This window comes from Micropterus dolomieu, linkage group LG09 (genome assembly GCF_021292245.1).
Source record: "Micropterus dolomieu isolate WLL.071019.BEF.003 ecotype Adirondacks linkage group LG09, ASM2129224v1, whole genome shotgun sequence".
NCBI classification, from domain to species: Eukaryota; Metazoa; Chordata; class Actinopteri; order Centrarchiformes; family Centrarchidae; genus Micropterus; species Micropterus dolomieu.
The window spans coordinates 19,742,024-19,766,834 of NC_060158.1; the positions used below are offsets into that span (position 1 = coordinate 19,742,024).

At 42.1% G+C, this 24,811-nt stretch overlaps 2 protein-coding genes and 1 long non-coding RNA gene across 5 annotated transcripts; 1 reads left to right on the forward strand and 2 right to left on the reverse strand.

The window, feature by feature from the left end:
* Positions 1-238: 238 nt before the first annotated feature.
* hoxa3a (homeobox A3a) lies at positions 239-24,482 on the reverse strand. Of its 3 annotated transcripts, none has more exons than XM_046059346.1 (3): positions 24,429-24,482; positions 4,563-5,142; positions 239-1,944 (listed from the first exon to the last, which is right to left on the reverse strand). In XM_046059346.1, exons 2-3 carry the CDS (start codon positions 5,023-5,025, stop codon positions 1,151-1,153), a joined length of 1,257 nt encoding a protein of 418 aa, XP_045915302.1. In that variant the 5' UTR covers positions 5,026-5,142; positions 24,429-24,482; the 3' UTR covers positions 239-1,150. The 3 variants fall into 3 exon arrangements, with proteins under 3 accessions (XP_045915302.1, XP_045915300.1, XP_045915301.1); XM_046059344.1 differs by lacking the exon at positions 24,429-24,482 and adding an exon at positions 8,904-9,017; XM_046059345.1 differs by lacking the exon at positions 24,429-24,482 and adding an exon at positions 7,050-7,780.
* Positions 11,824-12,594, forward strand: LOC123976938. The gene is made up of 2 exons (XR_006826460.1): positions 11,824-12,176; positions 12,315-12,594. It is a non-coding gene; the product is annotated as an uncharacterized LOC123976938 (long non-coding RNA).
* Positions 15,369-17,414, reverse strand: hoxa4a (homeobox A4a). The gene is made up of 2 exons (XM_046059352.1): positions 16,997-17,414; positions 15,369-16,467 (listed from the first exon to the last, which is right to left on the reverse strand). Exons 1-2 carry the CDS (start codon positions 17,412-17,414, stop codon positions 16,136-16,138), a joined length of 750 nt encoding a protein of 249 aa, XP_045915308.1. The 3' UTR covers positions 15,369-16,135.
* Positions 24,483-24,811: the final 329 nt, after the last annotated feature.

Here is a 24,811-nt window from a genome sequence, read left to right on the forward strand (position 1 = left end):
TTTAGCCTAACTACTAAAATGTTATTGTTTTAGCCTTCTCTTATATTGCCAATTGTCAAAAAAAAAAAATGTTTTTTTGGATTATCACCTTCAACAATTCTACACCGTCATGAAATTATTGCAAAACTAGGAATATATTATAACATTTTTATTTAAGAAACTTGAATTGAAATTTAATTTTGTAATCTTGTGAAATGCTTCTCATGTGTCTAAATTAAAACTACAAGGTTTGCTGCAATTATATTTCAATTGTTTTATTTATTTCTTGAACCGGAGCAGCATGGAATGTATGACATCGAAAGAAAATGGTTTTGTTTTTTTTCTTCAATAAAGAAACGTTTAACGTGTGTCCTTCTGTCCACCCTTATTGCATGACTGATTGATTTTACATTCGCTGAGAAAAGGAAACACCTCCTCGAAGTAGAAAAAATGGAAACATAGCCTATAATAGCAGCATGGTGTGCTGCTGCTGCAGGACCTTCTGCAGACTACGTGTATGAGCTGAAAGGGGCAGAGACGCTAATTTTCCCCTAACCTTCTCCCCACACAAGGATCGCAGAGGTGTCAAATAATACTAAAGGACTATTTTATCTTTACACCGAACAAAATAAATAACATTAGAAAATCCAATAGAACAACACAAGCAAGGGAGGTTGCGTGTAAGCTCATGACCCTTGTTTTTGAAAATGTATATCCCTCATTACCCCAACTCGTGGCTCTTGAAGGAACCCTTCACAAGTGCAACAAAATGCAAAACACAATTCTTCAACTGCGGATAAATAAAAGACGGACAAATTCACATTAAAATGAATAACATGTTCATAATACCCTGTTTGAGTTGCGATTTTAAAACAAGATTAAAAAAAAAAAAAGATTAAATAGGCCTATGCATATACTGTGCCCCCCTCCCTCCCGCTCTAGACGTCTACAGGCCAGATAAAGGTCATCGTGAGACAATTACACGAGCAAATAGAGAAAAATTCAAGCAAGTCATGATTATTTATCCTACGCTACTTCACACATCAAACTATAGAAAACATAAACAAAAAGCAGAGAGAAGGTGGGAGCCGTGAGAAGGCGCAGAAACAAAGCAGTAATGTGTCTGGAGGTGGAGAAGACAATGGGCGGAGTGATCCAGGCAGCGCCACCGCTACAGATGCGTCAGTTTGGGCGCTTCCTGGATTCTTCCCTGAGAGTAGTGCGACGTTAGGTCTGTATACGTCGGTGTCGGATCACACACTCCGTGATGCTGACTGTTGCCCATTGTGATTGCTCCATTGTAGTCCATGTTTGCGGGCGGCGGGTGCGGGAGGTGGGTCAGACCGAAAACGGAGGTCCCAGTATTGGGCATTGAGTCGATGTAACCTCCGCCGACATAAACGGGGCTGCCTTGCATATGCGTCCCATAGTTGCCATTGCCTTGGAGAGGATGCGCGTCATAATCGGGCGTGGCCGAGTCGGTCCCGGGATACCTCTTCTGGGAGGGCGGGCAGTTGTTGAGGGAGCTGTTTAAAGGGGGGGGGTATGACGTGGCCATACCGTATGCATTTTGATGAGGTTTATTGTAAGACGTCGGCGACTGGGAGTCATAAGGTACACTGTTTACAAGAGAATGCATAGAGTTGAGGTATCCTCCTCCGCCGCCGCCACCACCAGAGGGTGGGCCCACAGGACTCCGGGGGGACTGTCCACCAGGGGAAGGCATCATTCCGACACCTTTCTGATCCTTCTTGTATTTCATCCTGCGATTCTGGAACCAGATTTTGATCTGTCTCTCGGTGAGGTTAAGCAGGTTGGCCATCTCAACCCTCCGAGGTCTGCAGAGGTACCGGTTAAAGTGAAACTCCTTCTCCAGCTCCACAAGCTGGGCGCTGGTGTAGGCTGTCCGGGCCCTCTTCGATGCTGCTGACCCCGGAGGACTCTTGTCTCCGGGGCAACTCTCCACTGTCAGGGAGGAGGAGAGGAGGATGTCAATCAGTAATCCATTACAAGCAGACAGAGAGAGAGAGAGAGAGAGGGGCAGAGATAGGGAGTGAGAGTGAAAGCCAAACCGTGTGACAACAGGCTGATAACTTTCAACCATCATGAGGCGGTGGGGATGGTAAGCAAACTATTCACTAGATAAATATGCCCTGGTCCACTACTTAAATAGGGGTTTTATCATCGGCTCTTTCTCTATGTCCTCCTTCTCCCTCTTCACATGCACGTGTGTCACAAACATCAAAACGTTTAAATAAATCTGTTTCATATACTTCAAATCACAAGGGTCATCATGGGGGCTCCATAAGACGATTAACAATCAATGTATTGACACTACGCCTGTGTGCACATTATCTGCAAAGGGGGGAAAATGTAACTGGAGAAGAGTAGGTCAATATCTAATATGGAAACAGGTAACCTCAGACTTCCTACTAAAACACTTTGAACCTCATCTTCCCCCGTAGTCACAGTGTAGCACACGCGTAATGCAAACACAAGCATTATGTATTCCTCTGGGTGTATAAAGCAGTTTGCATTGCCCTTACTGATAAGACTCCCCTTCTAAGAGGCTGGAGCTTGGCTGCAGAATAGCAAGGTGTTGGTCTACTTACCACTGTGGCAGGCGGCCAACACTTAATACATTTCACTACCTGTCGCCCAAACCTGGAGCAAAAAGGGATGCAGCATGACATAACCTGACCGATTAGGTTATTACTGAGATGAAAGAGAAGATAACACGAGGGAAAGGAGGAATACCCATGTATGTAGGGCAATCACTTGTGATAACGATTATTACTGTATGAGTATTTATTAATTCATTTTTAAGAGGCTAGTTTGCTTAATTTACGAAAGAGAATGATTTGGGAAACGTGAGTTAAGCACATGAATATTGTTATCTGTCTGTAAGCGCGTTAAGACGTGCGTAAAAGGCTTTTCATAAATGTGTTAGCACCACAACATGTTGTTAAAATAAATGAAAACACCTTCCCAAACATAAATCATAATGAAGGGCGACACACTGTTTTGCAATTTAAACTCTTGCTGTAGACTACTGCATTTAAAATTACCCGGGATCTGGCTTGTGTATGTGTTAAAGTGGACCCCATACTGCTTTGCTTTTTAGCTCTTACTGTATACGACTACCTATAACCTAATTAGAAAATGTACCCACTTAATAAACAAAATATTAAGGGCACAGGAAGATAGCATCTTTCTTATTTTTTTTTTTTAGATTAGCACTATGCACGGAAACACCCCCAAACCAAAATTCTCTGACGCACCAAATTTTCAGCAGGATCCGGCTTACGTACGAACATAAAATGTGCGTAAAAGTGCACATTCACGTGTTGTTACAAACTAATTTAAAAAACCATTATTAAACATAAATCATTATTAAATTAAATTAAAGGCACCTCCTTTATTTATATTTTCAACTTTTACTGTGGGAGGCTACCTTTAACTACAAAATGGCCCACTTAATTTACAAAACAAGGTCACTGGCATCTCTTGATTTTTTGGTTTTGAGTCTTTGTAAATAAAGCCTCCCAAAAGGCAAACTCCCCACACTGACCCACCAAGTTTCCCTCTAATCAAATTAGCAGGATCTGGCTTCCCTACGTGCATAAAAGGTTAGCACTTTTAGGGGTTGTTAAAAATTAAAATGAAGCCACACCACTTTGCGTTATCATTTCTTACTTTCGAATACTAACTGTACAGTAATTGAAACATTACCCACAAAAATTACAAAATAGACCAGGAAGATGAGCATCACTGAATTTTTAGATCGACTCCATGTAAATAAACACCCCCAAACACAACCCCCCCCCCCCCCCCCCCCCCCCCCCCCCCCCCCCCCCCCCCCCCCCCCCCCCCCCCCCCCCCCCCCCCCTTCCCCATACACACACACTCTGGCCCACCAAGTTTCCCTCTAATCAAAACAGCAGGACAAACTGAAACAACTGTTGTGCGTGTTTGTTTGTTGTCTCTCCGGGAACATTATGTGATCAGTGGAGATGCGTGTTTACAGTAGGGACAGGTCAGCTTCAGGGCACAGGGACAACAATTGGTGGGACACTTCCAATGTTGAGGCACACATTTCTTCCACAGTATACAACCTTATGGTGTAGAATACAAGGTTTGGTCATTTTGGAGAATTTTCAAGAATATATGATTAAATCACTTCAGGAGGTAGATCCAATAAAAGTAACACTTGCACACTTTTACTTGATTACACTCTGTGGTAATTTTTAGATGTTGTTGGACCCCCCATAGGGAACATCATATAAAAATATAATGCAATATAATAACACAAATAACTGACTAAAATGTTATAGAGTAACTATCACTCTGACACTGGCACAAAAAAAAATATTATAACCTTCCTAACGCGGTTGCCCCCCCCCCCCCCCCCCCCCCCCCCCCCCCCCCCCCCTTTTTTTTTTCCTAACCCTTTACCCTACCACCCACCCACCCCCTCTGTGTATTGTGTCCCCCCTCAACAAAACTTATGTAACTTTCTGGTCAGATTGTATCAAGCTGAATGTGTGTGTCAGCAGAAGCAGCAATGTTAAAGTTGAAAGTACCTGAACTGGAGCTACTGGTGGGTTTCTGCTTGGTGTTCTGACGGGATTCCTTCATCCAGGGGAAGATATGTTTGCTGCGACCAGTGGAGGTCGGGGAGCCGTTCTTGGCACTGGGCTGGTTGGACCCGTTGCTTGTGTTTTGGCTGATAGCACCGGGGGATTGTGAGGGAGGGGGTGGGCCTGACACCGGCACCTGCGGTTGATTGCTTTCGGGATGAACCTTAGACTGCGCCGCCTGAATGGCTGTGGTCCTGTCGCAGCTCTCCGCCATCTCCCCCGGCTTCTGCAGAGCCACGGAGCCGTCAGGAGTCTGCAGGGAGCAGGCAGGTCGATGGTACTCACTTTCCACATGAGAGGCCCGGGGATATTGGACCTGATTGGCATCATAACTGAAGCCATTTGCGCTTTGATATGGGTAGCCACTGTAAATTGCGGAGCTGTCGTAGTAGGTTGCCTTTTGCATCTCGCCGTTTCCCAATATTTATTTCAGAAACTGACAGGGTCTTGACACCCTTGTAGAATAACATTGGCACCCCGTGGTCACGTGACGCCTCTCCGCCAATGGCCTCCTCGGGTGAACCTAGGGTTACAAGAAGCACTGTGAGGAGAAGAAATGGTAGCGATCCATCTTACTTTTCAATACAGGCCTGACACTGGAGACTATGGAAGCAAGATAGGCCCAACCGTTCTGTAGACTATTACCGTTTACCTTATGGCTTACACAGGGCACAAAGGCATGCACTAACCTTGTATTACCATCTGTGCTAAACCACATCAAAACAAAAACCTTTTCAAAAGCATTTCGGGTTGCCAAATCAATTTTAGGACCTAACAAGAAACTGCATGACATTTTAAACCTCTGAGCCTATTAACAATTAGACTGAATAGAGTTACGGCTCACAGAAAATGCTGCAGGTACAAGGGGTGCTGTATGAAAAGCTTATTAGCTGGTTACCACACGGGAAAATAATATCTTTTTTATAATGTTATGCTACCAACAGGGCTGTCAACAGTACTATATCTTATTTCCTGTGTAGCAACAGAAAATAGTCCACATATACCACAAATATTTAAACTCATTTTCCTTGAGTAACAGGATAGACCTCAATTCACTGTGCTTCCTCGGCCAACAACCGCATTCTCTTCTTTTTCTTTTCTTTACATGCTGCAAGATAAATGGAAGGGCCACGAGGAAACCTGAAAAACCGGGCGGGTATCCGTGCATCTTCATGAGCACTGTACGAACTTTTCCTTGCAGGCCCATAATGGTGCTGTCTGCACGGCGGCCCGTCGTGGTGATATATGGGGGTCAGTGGGTCGGGACGGCCTGCTCGGAATGAGCGGCCCGGTGTGAAGCCTAGCCCGGTACTCAGGCGGACAGAAATCAGGGGTGGCACAGATAGAGCTTGCTGTTAAACCACCATAATTCATACAGGTAACCATGGGGATCAGCCGCTGAAAGATTATTGGGGAAACTATAAAACCATATAGACACAGATCTACGGGTCATTTTGATAAAATATTTTATAATGAAATGGTGGAATATTTAATGTGGACTCCTTGTTTAACCATTGCCATTAAACATAGAAAAGTGCAATGCATAATAGTAATACTAATAATAAACAAAATAACACTAATAATTCTACAAACAATACTAATAATAATGCCGTAATTTAATAAAGTATATCTTTTTCAGTACAAATACAATTTATACCTGCCCTATTAATTTACTATTTAATGCTATTTTTACTACAGGTCTTTTGTCTGCACTCATGTCCGCATTTAGCTTAACCATTGCAGTCGCCCCAATCAAGGGAGCAGATTATTTGAATTAAATTAAAATAAATAAAACTAAATAAAATCTAAATAAGTTGACTGCAACTTCAAAAACTGCTGAAACTAAGTCCCTGTTGTTATTTTTCTGTCAGTAAATCCAATCCCTATAATAACGATGGTATTACTTTAAAAAAAAAAAGCTCTTTCTTATTATTATGTTTATTTCACAATCCATATGTATAGTATGATCCAGGAGCAGGCACATAACTAGGATGCCTTTTCGCAGAATGAGCACAGAGAAATGAAAAGGCAATGTCGAACAACTCTGGTTTGTGCAGCCGTGCATAACAAGAAGCAAATCACTATAAAATGAGCCCTGAGCTTGCCCTCAACGCAGCTAAACCGCAGAGTGAAAGAAGGTGTCTTCACTATATCTGCACTCACGATGACCTGGAAAAGATATCAGAAAGCTTTGAGGTGAATATCTCCAGGCAAGCCATTGCGATAGTAGTAAATGGCAGAGAAAGAGAGACAAATGACAGACTTGAGCTTCTCTACGAGCCGCCTGCTCCACGTTTGAAAAATCTGGCTGCCTGACTGTGTGTGTGAACTCTTCCTGAACCGAGATCTAAGTCATACGATGATAAATCACCGCGCGACACACAAACTCCGCCATCTACAACCGAGGGAGCCTATTTCTGGCCTGCTTACCTTATCCTCTGACGACGAATGCAGAGCACCAAGAGATATTTTCTCATTCAGCGACGAAATCGATCAAAGCAGTAATCCACAGAAAAGTTTAAAGGCAGGGCTGGCTGGGTGAAGCAGCAGCAGCAGAACGCGCCCTGCCATACAGCAGGCATTAGCAGCCACAACAAAAAAGGGAAGAGCCGAGAGAAACCCCTTTCCTTTCTTGCTTTTCTTTTTTTCCTACTCGACGTGGATGGGTAAACTGAGATTACGAAAGCAGGCGTGAGCAGTCGGGTCAGCGAGATAAGAGTTATCTGGCCTCACCACTGAATTTATCGTCATGCTATAGAGCAATGGCCAGGGCTTCATGGCAATATTAAACTCAGCCAAGGCTATGCTGGACTATGTGATCCTTCACCAGTACCATGCAGACACCAGTGAACTGCCCCGAACCAGAGCGTCACCATAGACAAAAAAATTATGCAAATAAGTAGCGCCTTGGAAAGCCAGTTCAAATCAAGTGGTTGCCTCTCCTCCTCCCCCAACCAAATGAGGTAGTGTGTCTAGGAAAAATAATACATCGTTACAAATGGCATGGAAGTCCATCCTTACAGTATTTTAAATCGTTTTGTTATTATTTACTCCACGTCCTGCAGTGGAATTATGAGCCCAGTGGATGAGATGTTGGAGAGAGGGGAAGAATACAAAGGAATAATCAGCCGCTGACCATGCTGCATTTCCATTTCCATAGGACATAAAAGGGCTTCTATCCACGGCTTAATCATTAACCCGCATTTTAGCATACGATCCTCATTTTTTGGCACAAGGACACGCAATTCGTTTTCATTTCAGCACCAGCTCTCCCACTGCCTGCATGGCTTCTTGTATGTAGAATATATGTATGTATTTTATTTTTTTTTAAGATTAGAAATCACAACAACTTCAGATCAAAGCCGTGTTCGGTGTATATCAAGGGAAAACCCCACCGGGGAGCACGGTGTGAAATATGTGAAGAAGTTTCATCACCAAAAGGCAAAGCGGTGGACATGCGGCGAGGCGCAGAGGAGAAGAGAGTCGGTAGCAGGGGGAATCCCTCTGCATGGTAATGCTGGCCATGCAGCCAAGAGAATGACTGAAAAAATTTTTTTTATAGATTTATGTCCTCTCAGCTTCCCCGGGCTGTAAACACGTCCAGGGCTGCAGCTTCTCTGTTGGTTTCAGGCTCTGGGACAAAATTCAATGACACAATTAAAAAAGGTAGAACACACGGACGGCGTGGGAGGGTGAGTGGGACAAAAATCCACGAGTGAGGATTTTTTTAAGCCAACGCGGCTATTTCTATTCTAAAACAAAGTAGTCACATTGTATAATTATTTACTTCTTTGTGTTGTGTTAAAATGCTGATTCGTCTCTCTCTTTAATGTGGTCCTGAGCAGAGGGTTAAATGTCAGTGAGGTGGTGGCCGTTTGCTGCCGTGCATAATAAGCAGTAAAACAATGTTAGGGGGAAAGAATCTGAAAATGTTGATGAAAGAAAAAAGCATTTTTAAAACTACACTGCAGTAAACTATTGCAGCTACAAGCAGATGGCTTTCACAGAAAGTAGTTTTTGAAAGGAGTGAGGCACCGCTCCAAGAGCTGCGATTCCCCTCGTCACTTTTATAGTGACAAATTACACTACAAAGACAAGTGGAAGAGAAGGAATTATTGCTCTCGGGCTGGTCGTATTGCTGCTACAAGGAAATGTACAAGCCATAAGCTGCTTCTCTGTCCCTGCTAGTGCTTTGGTGGGCGTGTGTGGTACTTATTAGAAATTGAATAAGGATATCACCATCAACCATTCATAACACAAATCAATAAAGATGTATGGACTTACCGAAGGCAGTTCAAGGTGTCTCGGAAACCGCGCGATGGCCTGATTTTACTTGGCTGGATTTCTGCAATGAGGAATAAATATTTTGAATTTCTCAGAGGATAATACAACCTTTTAACCTGTTCTGTAAAATGTATTAGTGTGAATTTTATTTTCGAATAAGCGCTCTACATGTAGCCTAGTTACAGAATCTGATTGTACATAAGTATATTCTTATTATGCGTAACTCTTTAGGCCTTATTTTGAAACGTCACAAAAACCAACATCTGGTAAATAGATTAACCTAAATCTAGTCAAATTCGAAGGTATTTTCAAGATAAATTATTTGGGTCAAATGTTTAGATTTAACAGCAGGCTCCAGGTCTGTGTTAAAGGGGCCTGTTAATATCTTGACAGCTTCGAGGAAACATAACATCTCGATTCCTTTTAAAATTTTGTAACAAAATATCAACCTAAATATGTCCATCCATGTGAAACACAAGGCAAATACAAACGAATAAAGAAACTGAATAAATAAAAGCCTAAATACAAAGATTCTTCTCACACAGAGACATCACAACCAAATATTGCTGCCTATCAGAGTGATATCCCTAATAACACAAAAATGGGTCTATGCAAATAACATGTTTATTGTTTCCCTGTTGGCCGGTAAGCATTTTCTCCACCAACGGATCGAATAGTCATTAGTTCTCGCGCACCATCTTCCCCAGGTCCCCGCGCCCATAAATCAAGCAGGAGCGCAGTGACCTCAGCGCGGCCGCGCTGGTCCTGGATGGCACTCCGTCTTCCATTATATCCTCGTTTCCCTGGCGGAGCGACACAACCCCACCGCTTTTCCCTATTTTTTTTAAATGGAGCTCATCTTGATGTATCATTTACTCACAAAAAAACCAAGATGTTTTGTTTTACAGGACCGGTTGCACCTTTGAGCGGCCGCGCTCTCTGTTTGACTTTTTCTTGGAAGCCGATATTTAAATGGCCGCTTTATTTACAAACGGTTGTACAGGCCTATTTATCTGAATAAATAGCCGTCTGCTCGTGCTATTCAAGTTGCATTTAAAAACAGACATTTCATTCCTTGCTGCATCTATTCTAAGTTTACACTGAAACGAATAATATTAATTTTAATATAGCTTTAATATCATGTTTAGACTAGGAAGCATAACGAGGAATAAAGCCTGAATCTTAACGGCCCAGATACATCATTCAGTTGTTGCCTATCTATGTTGTGTGTAAATGCTGTGGGCCTATTTATGTTTCGCTTGATTAGCTATGATGAATCTGAGATAATAACAGATAGACGAATATCGATAGCTTCGTAGTACCTGTTCATTTTCTTGCCCTGCATAAACCCTGGACCCTTTTCTTTCTGACCTCTGCCTCGCACAGCAATAACTCACGACAGTAATGAACAATCGGCGGAAATACCTCAAAATAAAATCCATCCTCCCAAAGCTCGGGCTAGGACTCTGTCCGCGTGGAAAAACATATCCGTCCGTGACAGCAGAATAATACATCCACAAAATCCGGAATCCTCTCTCTTTCAGTCTTTTCTTTTTCTCCCCGTCGATAAATAAACTACAAAGCCCGGACTCCCCTCACGGAAAGTGGGGGTAACCCGCATATAATCAGCATCATATGGCCAGACCGGGGCTCCAGTTTTCTTCCCCGTGCCATAACATCGCGCAGTATTATGCGCCGCGCTCACGTGACGCAACGTCAACTTAAATCCCTTTTATTTGAGCCCGTGAATCATTAATGGAAGCAGTCATTGCCCCTGAGGAGAATCGGATCAGTTTGGAGGGAGAAAAAAGAGGGGTATGTGACACTGCAATGTATCTGGCAGAGGAGCGAGTCTCTCGCGGAGAAGCAGCTTTTCCACGTGTCGCCCATTCAGAGGGAAAGACTGTTCTGTCAGTTTTAAAGTGCCATATATTTTGGTGCCTGTTAGCGGCTGAAAGAGCTAATCCTGCTGTATTATGCTGAGTCTCAAGTGCAGCCACAGCTCTGAGCCAAGCTAAAACCAGAACGTTTTGCACAGCAGCGTGATAATTTGCACTATGTGAGATGGAGAGGGCTTCCCTCTACAAAATGCCATTTAAGGGTGGCATAATGATTACTCATCAGTCTAGCAAACCTCTTGTCCTTTCTCTTTACAACACAGGCAGGGCTGGATAGAGCTTTACTCAATATCGCCCCCCTGTCTTCAGTGCTACAGTTTGGTTGTAGTACCACTTAGTCAGCTCCTGGTTCTCAATCAGAAAAAGCCTGCATGCTGTTGGCCAAATTAAAAAAAAAAAGTCACTCATTTACCTGTCCTACATAAGGAGGGCGAGCGTCCTGGTGGTCGTGAGGGGTGCGTGTCAGTCAGCAGTGAGCCGAAAGTGGAGGTGAGGAAACCAAAGAGTGGCTGCTCGACCCCGTTGATCACTACATGGACCCCCATTCGACCTACATGCGCTTACGCGTTTCCTATGACCATCTCACTGAAATTACAGGTTTGTGCAAAGGAAGTTTTAGAGCTTTTTTTAGGGAGGGGGAAGGGGGTTACGATGGCAAAGTTGTAGAAGTATAGTAGCTAGTAAGCCATAATCCTGCTGTAGATTTCCAAAACCACCAATATAATTGTAATAACCAATTTCTATCTAAACAACGCGTCATGTGTGCGCCATGGAAGAAATCTGGCTTCTGCCACTCCAGGTGTTGCCAAATGTCCTAGCCCGGAAGAGTTTCTCTGCTCTGGGCACCGTTTGGCGCTTGTTTTCCGTCAACACCAAGCAGCGGGCGTGGAAAAATCCCACCGCAACTATTAATCATTCGGGGCGGACATAGACAGCATCCCACACCCACACCAGCCTTTGTCTTCTCAAACTACAACTTGAGCGCTAAACTTTTAAAGACAGGAACAGAAGCAGACCAGCTCTTAATAATTCACCTTCAACGCTTCTAAAACTGAAGAGAAGAGAAAGAATATTAATGAACACGGTTAAAGATCAAGTTTTGCGCAGATGCTTTGGACGCATGATTATGAAAAGACTATTTCTCTTTTGTCTAACAGAATGCTTGTGTCTGGTACATGTTATTTTTTTTCTTGTTCTTCTACAATTACAGATGTGGAGCTGTCACCAGGACCGTGCACTGGAAGATAATCCCACATTGCCTTTCGCCACCATACCTGAACTTTTCCCTGACCCGGGCAGAGACATACAGAGTCGAGTGGGAAGTTATTTTGGGTTCAAAAACAAGGAGAACATGGAAAGCAGAGGCCCTGAGCTGGTAGCTTACTTTTTTCACTTTTTTGTGGCATTTTGTTCAGACTTAAAATAGCAGATGATTGATTATGTTCTAAATCTCAACAGTTTTAACATAAAACAAATGTTATTTACACAAATCAATGCTCCTTGTCACTGTCAGCGAGCAGGAGTTAGATGCGCAGACCTCTGGATGATGGCCAGACGGCGGTCCATATCTTCCCACAATGTTGACACTCGAAGCTCTTAACAGCCAGGCTTGGGTTACCGATACACTCAGCCGAAAATAACTCTTTCTGCGAGGTTTACACCGACCAACATGAAGGCTAATGCGAAATTCAACGCCTTAAGCTGACTTGGAACAATCTCTCATGGATGCAGAAGGACTAGGACGGCCGTAATTGTTTGCGTAAAGGTGGTTGTAATAAAGCAAATTGAATTTTTATGTTGAACGTACTGGCTCTTTATTATGACTGAAAAAGTTCCCCGATCACAAGTAACAGGCTTTTGTGCCTTTTGTGCCAGGTAAGTGCAAATAGCCGAACAATAACAATACTAACACTAATAATGATAAAAACTACAACGATAAACCATTAGTACTATTGTAAACTCTGTCACATAACCTAAGGACTTTGTTAATGTTTAACAAGTGTCTAAATTGACTATTGTGTTCACTCTCATTGAAAGGCTCATTCAAGCAACAGATACCCTCTTTGCATTGTTACTGTTGTTTAACTACGCTAACTCTTGTATCTTGTATAGGCCTACACTGCTTTTGTAAATTTAAGATTGAAATTAATAAATTAATCAAATCATCTAAGCAACTAGGCTTTGCTCTATCTTTTAAGGCATGTAGCATTTTTGAGGCACACTTTGCAAACATAAATGCAGACTGTTGCTTCTTTTGTTTTTAAGTCGTTATGTATACATCCAGGCTACACCTGTACAACATTTTTACCTCTGCAGCCAGTATCGTTTCATTTGAACTAAATTAGTACAATTATTTAGTCTCATAAATTGAAGGTTGAATTTTATCATCCTATATTGTCATGGTTTATACATTTAAGAAGAAGAACAATATGAAACAAGGATCAAGTAGGTTGAATACATCACGTTTGTATAACGCACAAAATACACACACATATCATGTAATAATTTTTTAAGCAATTTACATTGTTTTGCAATCAAGTTTACTAATAACAAAGTGTGATATTACAAAGCTCAGTAACTCTACAGCAACATATAGCTGGAAATAAAAATGTCATATTAATATCCATGTATATGTGGCAGAAGATCGTGAAAAAACTCAACTTCCGGGATATTTTTTTTTACAACTTTTAAAATGCCCAATACCTCCACAACATTTAAGATGAAAAACAGCCAAATCTACTCACAAGTCATGACGGTCTGTGTCCAACGGACAGAGTTTTGTCAAGGGAGAAGAGATCTGACTCGCACCCTGCAGAGGATCACTTCAAATGAAAATAAGTCAGATTTTCAGATCTATTTCTGACCCCGGGGCATTCATTATTCAACAAGTCACGTGAACGGGCGAATTAAAATTTCAGTACATTGGAAGTGACCTCTATTCGCGAATCAAATGACTTGAAAGCTGTAATTTAACTAGTTGGACTTCTTTGAGTCTGCGCAAAACCGTTTCCAATCAGCCTCAACGCCATCTTCTGCACAGCTTCCATGTCTGCGGCAACTGCTGCACAGAGGGGCTGAGGGGTATAAGCAAAGAGGGTTTCTATCATTTCTGCAAGATTATTTTTCTTATGCTGACAAAGAAGTAAATACATTTGAACGATGCAACGAAAACTATAAACAGTGATCTAAAGCTTCTACTAAAATACTGTTTGTGTAAATTCAGCCTGCCACTCTGTGGTTTTTACTGTGGGAATTGTGGGGAGTGACAGTTTTATCTAATTTACGATTCAAAGCATTGCTAATCCATTAATTTAATTTAATTAATCCATTATTTCCATAAATGCTGAGCAGAAACCATCAGTGCTAAAAAACATATTGAAAACCATACTAAATTACACGCACAATGCCAGCATCTTTCAGCTAATATCTGCCCTCTCTACGTGGCCTGACAGGGGTGTTTCTGTGATGAATTGCAGAAGAGCTGTCTCTAAGAATAATTTTGGGGAAATTCATGGCTCAGATTCGCACCTAAACACCGTTTTTGTTTTCCGCGTAAATCTTAAATGGGAAGAAAAAGCTCGTGGATGTCTCAGCACTGATGTATGGTCTGAACACTGTGTGTGTCGAAAGGTCAGGGGTCAGAAGAAGTGCTCTGAGTCGGTGATTGGCCAGAACCGGCCGTGTCCCCTGGTTGAACTCGCCATTGTTTGGATGTAGCAGGTAGTGACCAACACTCACACGCTGGTGCACTGAAGTTGGCTGAGATCTACTTATAATGGCAAGTGAGAACAATATGTGTGGCCGGATACATTTAACAATTTGAGGTTGGTTTGGTTCCCATGTACGCAGCAAAGCCTGCAACACTTAAGCAGCTGATATTTGACCCTTAAATTTAAACCACATTTCATCTTTTTCCAAAAAAATGCGCATGACATTCATGCACATTTTACGGATTAGAATTTCAGCCAGTTGAGCATTAAAAGACACAATGGACTCAGACATATCATTTTTAAGCCATGTTTTTTAGATGGGAATGCAGCCTGTAAGACCTTCTTCATTCTGAATAGGTTATAGATATTAAACACTTTAAAACGTTGAAATTGTTTTCCCCTCTGTAAATCTTCTTTTAAGAGAAACTGCGCAACGTTGGGCCCTGATTACCAAGGTAATCCTCTCTGCAAATAACATAAAATGTAGCAAAGTGAAAAAAATACATAAGACATTATGAAAGTGTGGCGCAGTAAATTATCCAATGCTCACATCACAATTTTATGCACGCATCTCCAAACACTGGATAACTGATTCAAATACTTTAAATAAAAGTTCTAAAAAAAATTCTCCATGTACTGAAATAAAAACAAACGGCATGAAAATAAAATGTTTTAGTTTGAAAATGCAATCCCCAAATTATGAATCTATAAAACAAAAAGGGAGGCACCTAAAGGCATTTGCCATTCGCGCGACTTCAAAAATGCATGTTGCGCTCAAACCAAATCAGTATTTCCAATGACAAAATATCCAAAGTCAGCCTTATAACTGAAGTACATATTTATTTCACAGGGACAGATTGAGCCTACACTAGCCTACATCACAACGGTCATTACTGAGACGACACATACAAATATTCACAGTTTAGAACACAACACAACATGAGACAGACTAGCACAATTAAAACTAGACCTTACAACACCAACAAACAGAATTCTACTGGACGAAATTCTTTCCTTATTGTGCCTTCATTATGATATGCCTATGTACATTAAATGTGAAAGTCACCTGGACTACATTCAACAGTAAACCAACCCACTCAAACACACGAAGTACACTGTTACTCTGACTGATGCCATACCTCTAAAAACAGCCGTACGGTTTTCTAACAGACATCTAGAGTCTCGCTAAATATCTTTCAAGTATATTAGAACCTTCCTTGAGCAATAATTAAAAAACTAAACAGAAAAACAATCATCAAAGAGAACATAGAAAAATGAGTTCAAATACTTTTACCTCATTCATTTTTAACCGTAAAGATACATTTTGATCCAAGTCCTACGTTTGAATGTGCGTTATCCTCCTTTCATAATAATAAACAAATATATAAACACTTTGTTGCCACCTTGGCAATTAAAGGTGAATTTCAAGCTTATATGAAGAGGGCTAGGACGACCGGAGAGGGAAAGGGTACAAAGGACGTGACAGGGGCCCAATGGCGGAGGCAAAGTGAAAGAGATAACACCATGTGTGTAAAATACTGAGAATCGGTCCATCAAATTCCACTTGTGTTATTTGCCATCTCAGTCTGGATTGGGTTTTTGTGGGGTGGGGTTCGTTCAAGCACTATAGGCCTGCGGTGCACGGCGTGGGGACAAGCTGCTGGCCTGTTTTGATCTGCTGCTGCTGCTGGGCCCCCGAGGCTGAGGACGAGGCCGAGCTGGAGGAACGGATCTTGGTGTTGGGGAGCTTGTGCTCCTTCTTCCACTTCATCCGCCGGTTCTGAAACCAGATCTTGACCTGGCGCTCAGACAGACACATGGTGTGCGCAATCTCTACCCGCCTGCGCCGGGTCAGGTACCGGTTGAAGTGGAACTCCTTCTCCAGCTCCAGAGCCTGCTGGCGGGTGTAGGCAGTGCGGGACCTCTTGGGCACTCCTCCAGCGTAATTGGCATTGACTGGAGGGGGGAAAAAGCCATACACAGGCAAGCAAGCAGGTGTTACATGCAGGCTGATAGCGTTTATTCCAAACCCATATCGTTTCCTCCACTGGACACATAACAAGGTTGAAAAACTCTAAAACATATTCTGGGTTTGGTGGGAAATCACAGCCGCCCTGTTTGTTTTACTCTCGCTCTTGTTTCAGTTTACGGACATGACCTTAATGTGGAGATGCCGAGTGTACAAGCACTCGCATCCAGGGACAGATCAAGCTTAGAAATGATTAACAAAACAGCAGGGTTGGATATTACAGTTTGGCTCGGCTCCAGTGGTGGAGGTAGTTTGGGTTAAAAAGCAACAAAGGCACATGGCCCCGACAGACGAACACAGCAATAAAATTTACGAGGGTCCTTAATTACCGACCCTGCTGCTCGATAGTCGTAAATTGCTGTTGTAAGGGCTGCTACTAGTGCTGCCTCAATAGGCTTGCGTGTTCCAGTGGTTGTTTCTCTGTGGTTCTGCTATTTAACCGTGACGATAACTCACCGGTGTTAACGTGGACCTTTTTCATCCAAGGATAGACCACCGGCTCCTTGCCCTTCGCTACGCCGGGATAGACCTCACTTGCGAGGCTGCAGTCTTTGCTGGGATTTGCCCCTGCGCCACCGTCTGGGGCCGCGGTGAGGCGAGGACCGTGGCTCTGTGGAACCGGCTGCGGCTGTGCGTGATGTCCCTCGCTGAAATCATCGAGTCCGTTGGCGGGGATGTTACCGTAATCGTAGCCAGATTCTGTGTAGTTTGACCTCGGATAGGATGGCTCGTCGTGATGGGGGAAGCCCGTATCTTTTGGCCGCTCGTAGTAATCACCAGGGTTGGGGATGTATCCGCTCTGTTGGTATTCGTCGCATGGAGGAAAGGAAGGCTCGATATAGTTGGAGTTTATCAAGTAGGAACTCATGGTCATTAATTTGTGAAGTGCAACAATACTAATTTTTATCGCGCTGTCGTTTTTCTGATCTCCACAAAACCCTCCTACTCCCTGTCAAATGTACAAAGTTGCCTGGTCACGTGTGAAGCGCCACCAATCACCGCGCGTCCTGTGGGCATCATGTAAACAGGAACCAATGGAAAGCATGGCACTGGCACCACCAACACTGCTCGCACTGGCTTACGTTGGTGTTTTCCTTATTAAATCACAGTATATAAAGCAAAACCAATCAACTAACTTGTTTACTGCATGGGGCCAAACTTATGTGGGTGAGGCTTTCCTGCATGGGAAAAAATCCATCTCCTCTGGAAAAGAAAGTGCATGTGAAATTCAAGCCCCGAGAAAATAAAGGTTATCACAAACAAAAGGCTATTTCTAGTAGTGGCGAGAATATTGGTCGTTGGAGTTTAAAATGTGTTGAATTCTAACAAAGAGGTGAGGTGAGGAAAACAAACAAAAACATGGCTGCACAATACAAATCCCATTGTTGTGTCTTAAATTATCGAATAAGACAACAGTGTCAGTGCACAAGCTTCCTGCAAGCACTGACGAGCCGCTGCTCTGCGGACATACAAGCCTACATGTAAAGCATATGACTTCTGTAAAACCTGGTTAATACCCTACTATGACACACACACAAACAGAGAACCCTCATCTCTCACGTTGCACAACTGTGTACATGCATCATTTCCACGGTTATAAATGTGAAAACGGTGGTTTTCTGCAATTTGCCAGGACATGGCAATCATTTCAAGTCATTTCTGGTCTGCCATTTGTCCCTATAATACCACATGAAACTTATCTGGCACTGACCGCACGGACATCACGTTTTGCTACCTCTCCTGTGTTAACCGCCAATGAAAAGCTCATCCAAACACTGGACAAACACTTACTGGACACCTAACTTGCATCATCATAGCCAGATGCCAAAAACAAAGCGTGGGATTTGGGATGAAGACCATTTACAGGAAGAGATACTAGAATTACTCTGCCCAGCACAAGCAACCTCATATCCAAAACAACTTTCCAATTCTGATACATTTGGAAATATATAAAAATCATTTTCCACAAACAATTTGCCAACATTTCAATACACATCTGGAATATGTTGATTAACAGAGTCTCTGCGCTTGCTGCAGTAACACTTAAATGTAAACAACACTGGCAAATATAATAACGTTGTGCTGTAAATATGCAAATCTGTTGGGAGTACTATAGGTTTAAAGGGGCTAATATTCCAAGGTACAATAATAATAACTGTTATAATAATAATAACAACTTTTAATATAATTATTTTAGGGAAATAAATTGTACATGTTCAGATCATCCTTTTTCAGACCCCCATATATTTAAATATAGCAAAAAATATAGAAGCCACATTTTTGAAAATGCATGTTTTTTTAAGGTAGAAAATATGTAAAAGTGTCTGACCGTGTTCCTCGCCATTAGCCATCACGTCCAGGTCGTGTTTCCCCTCCATGTCCGAGGTGGCACACTGTATCTGTGTCCCTTGAAGATGCAGCAGCTCTTCGCAAAGCTGATCCACACTGTCCACGTCAACAAGGCCTCTGCGTGGAGAAACAAGAGGCCAAACTTCGGAAATATTGAAAGCTTTCTTTTCTCTCTTTTTTTCTTTTTCCTGGTCCCCCCCACCCCCTATTCTATTCGCTCCCCTAAACAGAGATAACTTCTGCCTGACCCCGAAGTGACACCGTTTCCATTTTGTTTCTGATTAATCTTACCCATTGACAGTCTTTGTTAAACAACAAGGCGTGCCCTTTTTCCAAAGAGGCGACATTTTCATATTTGTTAGACGCAGTGACCTGGGGTTCACCCCGGACTTGGACTTCAGTTTTACAGGGACTGTTCAACTCTGGGGAGTTGGGGGAGCACTTAGCGCGGGTCAACACTCTATAAAGGTCCCCAAAGGATTTTTAAAATGTGCCAAAGACCTCCAACTATCTCGAAAATCACACGTCGAACAGTTGGACATGCATTTGTGGAATTGTCTGTCATGCAACTACAGAGATCTGCTGATATTTTTAATATTAAATGTTTTTTTCCCACAGTGCTGATCTCCATCTCTGAACCTCTAGTTTTTGGATGTGCTGATGGAGACGACTTAAAACAGATGAATTCTTCTTTTTTTTCACAGTGACCAGAGGCAGGCCTCAGATTTTGCTCTTCAATGTGAGCACGCTGTTGCTGTAAGGTATAGAGCTGCTGCTGTCTTGTGCATGTTACAGGCTTTCTCGCATCTAACTCATTGTAAATGGCAGCTGATGTACTTTCCGCCATATATCCACTCCATCCGTATGGCCAAGAGACCACCTGAGTGGCAATATGTCAACATAATGTCAGCGGTAAGACGACTTCACATGATATCTAAATTTACTGTCTGCTGCCATTCTATTATATATAGGTCCTGTATAAATATGAGCCAGATCAGCTTGGCTATTATCCACTTACTCTCCAAGTTATCCTTGCGTGAACAACTGTTTTTACAGGTCATTCAACTTGTTGCTACGGACTACTTTTTTCTTTAATGTTCAGCTGTGAATATCTTTATTAATACATATTATCACGAAGGTCCAAGAATCCGATTTAGTGCTCAAAAACAAACATTTTAGATAAAAGTCCCGGTAATATCCGTTATCTATAGTCCAGGCCTGCAAGGTGATGCTGCATGTTTGAATGTCTGAATAAAGCATCTGGAACATCTTTTTGAACAATGCAGCGTACACAACATATAAAAAGGATAATGATCATTCAATTGACCATTGGACTAAAAGGGAGCATTTGGAAACAACGTTGAACTAGCTTTCACTATCTAAGTAATTTTCCACCAAATTTAAAGAGCTATTTTGCTCTTAATGTGAAGGAAAACCCATTACAACATCGTGGCAGAGATTGTATTTTAGGACAAAATAAGCTAGCAGACAGATCATGGTGTTCTCTTTCAGAGCATATAGTGTGAAGTGAAGGTCTGTTTAACCTATATACATCATGCTGACAGTTTACTGTAAATTTAGATTATCATAGAAGTGCTGTGACGATAGTGACAGATTGCAGATGGCTCTCACAAGGTCTCTTGTCTATACCGAGCCCTGACAGCAGGATAAAAAATTCTCCCTGCATTCAAGATGTGCCAAGGATCCGGGCTAGAAAACACCTTTCATACCTTAATGGAAATATTTTGATATAGGTAAACACTCACACACACAAGATTGTGTGTGTCACGTGTGACTGTCCTTTCCACCACTTGTTCCTTTTACCTCTATCGGCAACAGCACAATAACTAAGAATGGTCACTAGCAAACTTGGATCACACCAACAACTTAGTGACCTTCAAACCAAGAAGAGGAGCATATGAGCAGCTACATCCTTTAGAAACTGCATGGACAACTTCCTTACTCTTTTAATATGTTGTCGTAATTGAAACTGCGCCAGAATATTTTAGACACGGGCGCCAGAAGAAATGTTTACAAATGACTGAAGGAAGTTGCAGATATATTTCAAAAGGTTAAATATGTTGCTATGTGCACTTTAAGGTGATGTAAGTGCTAACAATCAAGCTGCCAACGTTTGAATTAACGTAATTTTAAAAAAACAAACGTATGAAATAGGCCTAATAACGTTCAGCGCTGAGACTTTGGGTGAACGGACTTACAGCCTTCAGTGACGAGCTCTTACTTCTCCTTACTACTTCAATAAACAAGTTGTGAATGAACAACTTTGGCATTGACATGTCAACACTTGTGTGCAAAAAATATGTTTGCATTGTGTGTTATTGTTTCTGAAAATATGTTACATTTCTACAAATAAAATGACGTTGCTTTGTTTAAAATTAAGTGTACTTTTCTATTCATTTCCTGTTAAGAAGACGATAAAACATTGATGAAATCGAAAGTGCCAATATAGTCTGATTTAATTGATCCTTTTTTATCAAAGGGATCTTAGATGATAAGTTGTTTTATTCTGGTTTGAAATGAAAAGTGTACTTTTTTAACAAAAGGTTGTTAAGTTCGTGTGCGCCTTGTTGTCGGTTGCATATAAGTAAATGCGATTTAGGCAAAACATGCTTTTTAATCTAAATTTCAATAAAATAATTCTATTTTTGGTATCGATTTAGATTTGTTGTCAGCCATTTTTCACTAATTTATTGTATTTTTTATTGCGCGTTTACATTTTCAACCAAAGGTTCAATATTTTAGTGTGCTTTGAGAAAGATCTGCGTTCTTTCTCAAAAGCCATTAAATAGGCCCAATGAAAAACATTAAATACATACATATATAGTGAATGTATTGCCACAAAAAAAATATTTTTCAAACTTTCTCTGTATGACTCACAAAAAACATCTGCTTTCTTAAAAGGCTTCTATTCAACCGATCAGGAAGAGAGGGGCTAAATGTTTTTTAAGGGGTCTGGGGGCTCAGTTTGGGGGCTGTGGGCCTTCCCATTACCCTGTGACCGGGTCGAGAGTATCAATCCTCAAAATGCAAATTTTGCCCTCGTCCCTAAACATATCAAATGCAATTTATTCAAAGGAAATTCACCAATCAACCGCCCTAATAAAACGCCAACCACTCAATCTTGTTGCGGGGGACGGGTGGGGGGTCCCATCCTTCGGTTCCAAAAGCGAGGTCACCGCGCTTTCAGGGTTCACCTGGAGTGCACCGTGCAACATATGTAATTCAAAGCTATTCTGTCTTTTGTGTGGAGAGTCAAGATCGCTATTATAAGGCTGGCATCAAGCTCCGAGTGAACAGATGACGGAGACTTGCTCAGCGCGTAAACTTTTGACCCCAATTTTTCCTCCTCTTCTGCAGCTATCTCGCTCTCATCTGTCCCAGCCCAGTGAGATATCTGCCCCTCTTGAAACGAAAAATTGATTTAAACAAGGTGCATCATCACGAGGATCATTTTCCCCAAATTTCATAATTAGAGAAGATGCCAGCACAAGACCTAAAATGCAATTGTAGCTTTATGATTTTGAGTTTCCAACGAGGGAGTGAAAAGATAAATCCAATAGGCTCCCACTCAAGACTAATAGGGCCGTAAAATATGCAAATCATTCATTAGCTTTATAGAGCAACCAAAGCAGCCAAAAGTCTTTGTTGGAGGCAACACTTAAAGTCATCTCTCCCTCTCTCTTCACAGAGTATTTTCCTCCAGTGCAGGATGTTACCACAGGCTCTGTGTCCCTCGGTAAATTCATTTATACGCATTATGCTTATAGGCAAGGCCAAGCGAACGTGTCATTAACGTGAAGGCGTGTGTGTGCGCGCGCGGTACTGTGGATGTGTGAGCAGTTTCCCTCTCTCTATGCAAGCAGGGTGACAGTGAACTTGGCCTAAAGCGAGCTCTGCTGGTGGCTCGGAGAGGATGCAGATTTATCTTGGTGCTGTGGCTGACCTCCAGATGAACCTATACAGCGCTTCTCTCTGTCTCTCTGCTTGGCAGTATGCCGCACATGGAGCCCTGTCGAAATCTCTCCTTTTGAAATATTGGCAAGGGTTTTAATATCCAAATAGACTCACTCTCGGTGTGTCCTGATGCATTTTCAGTGTGTCTAAAATCAAACTGGAAAGAGTGTAAGTCCCGTATTTTGTAATGCTGGTGACTTCTTTACAAAACAATGATCAAAATTTGTTAAGCAATAAACGGAAGGATATAAGCAATGTGGTTTGGGTTATTCTGGTGAATTTGACAATTGGTGCAACCTCAAAACTTTATGATTCTTGTTTAAAAAGTAAAATCAATTTAGGGAAGAATTCTACATTGTCTGTCCAGTCCGGTCAGACTTTAAATTCCACTCCACCGTATGTGAAAATGGAATTAAGAAGTTATTTAAAGTTGATAATCTGATAAACAAATGTATTGATTTTAACATAGTTCAGAAATAACCGGGAATGATTCTAGACAATGTGATTTAGGCCTTTGCAGAAAAAATAAAAACCTGGTATAGGTTATCGTGGCTGGCGGACAATGTAACCTTTGCAAATCCAACAACATAAAGAAAGCTGACTGGTTATTTGCTGCCAAAATCTCATAAATCTTAAATTTTAAAATCCGATTTTATTGTTTTCGTGGATTGTTTGGCCTAGATATCTCAAATTAGAAACGGAGCATGGAGTCACACGCCGTTTAATTGAAAAAAATGCCAAAACGAAAAAAGGAAGAAAAAGACGTGGTCAATGCGTCCAAAAAAACCGACCACCCCCCATCCTTCAGTTTTCAGTCCATGTTATTTGGAGTCAGGGTCCACTGGTGACTGGTTTCGCAAGGGCGCTGGTCGGACAAGAGGTCACCACGAAGCGAGAGTGACTTTTAAAGGGGTCATCTGAACTTTTCAACCCCAAACACAACACTACGTGGCAGACACAAAACGGAATTCCTTTTCAAATGTCGCCCCGCTGTTGTTTGTTCCCATGTTGTGTTTACTTGACACAGTTTACAGCCTGTCCCAAAGCGCAGCGCTCAGCGAAACAACTGAAACTTTTTTTCAGGGACTGACCAACAACTTCCAGAAGTCATCAGCAAACAGAATTCAATCAGACGGAGCTAGCTGTAAATCTGTAGGCCTGCATTAGTGCTCAACTTTATCAAGGAAATCTACAATACTCCACACACCCCTTGGAAACTTTCTGGCTCACGGTCTGTGAATTCTCCAATGTAATAAAACGACAACAACTAGAAGTTTGTGGGGGTGGAAATGGACACAGAGATAATTATCCAACATGTAAAAATGGATTATGAGTTACACCACAGATGGAGGGAAACAAGTTACACAGGGAAGGAAGCAATTAAATAGCCATGAGCCGGACCCAACCCTGCGCAACATCTGCCGGGACCAGTATTCAGCGCTGCACAACTGACAAATTAGTGTAATGGACTAATAGGGACGGATAGAGGGAGCGAATACAATAATAAGACTACTTAACACAGGCTTGGTGTTCTCGGGCTACCGGATAGTCTGCAGAAACTTACCCAGAGACGCGGTCCTCATCCTGGAGAGCGTCCGGTCCATACTGAGGCAGACAGAGCAATAGAGACTGTCTGTACCGGTCAAGTAACACTTACAGCCTGCAAAGAGAGAGTCAGACGAAGCCTCGCCGTCAGTGCGATTATATGTTATGTGCAATATACTGTCAACTCCCCAAAACCATAAAACTTACTTTAATGGCCACCACGTGACCGTTTATGGCCAGTGAGCCTATCTGGCCGCGCTCCGGATGATTTTTACGATCTAATTCATAGACAAAACCCCCCATTCATTTAGCACCCAAATGTCAGAGAGCCAGAATCGGCCCTAATAAAGTTTACAGCTTGAAAAGTCGAGCTGATTCTCCGGGAATAGCCCAGGAATATGT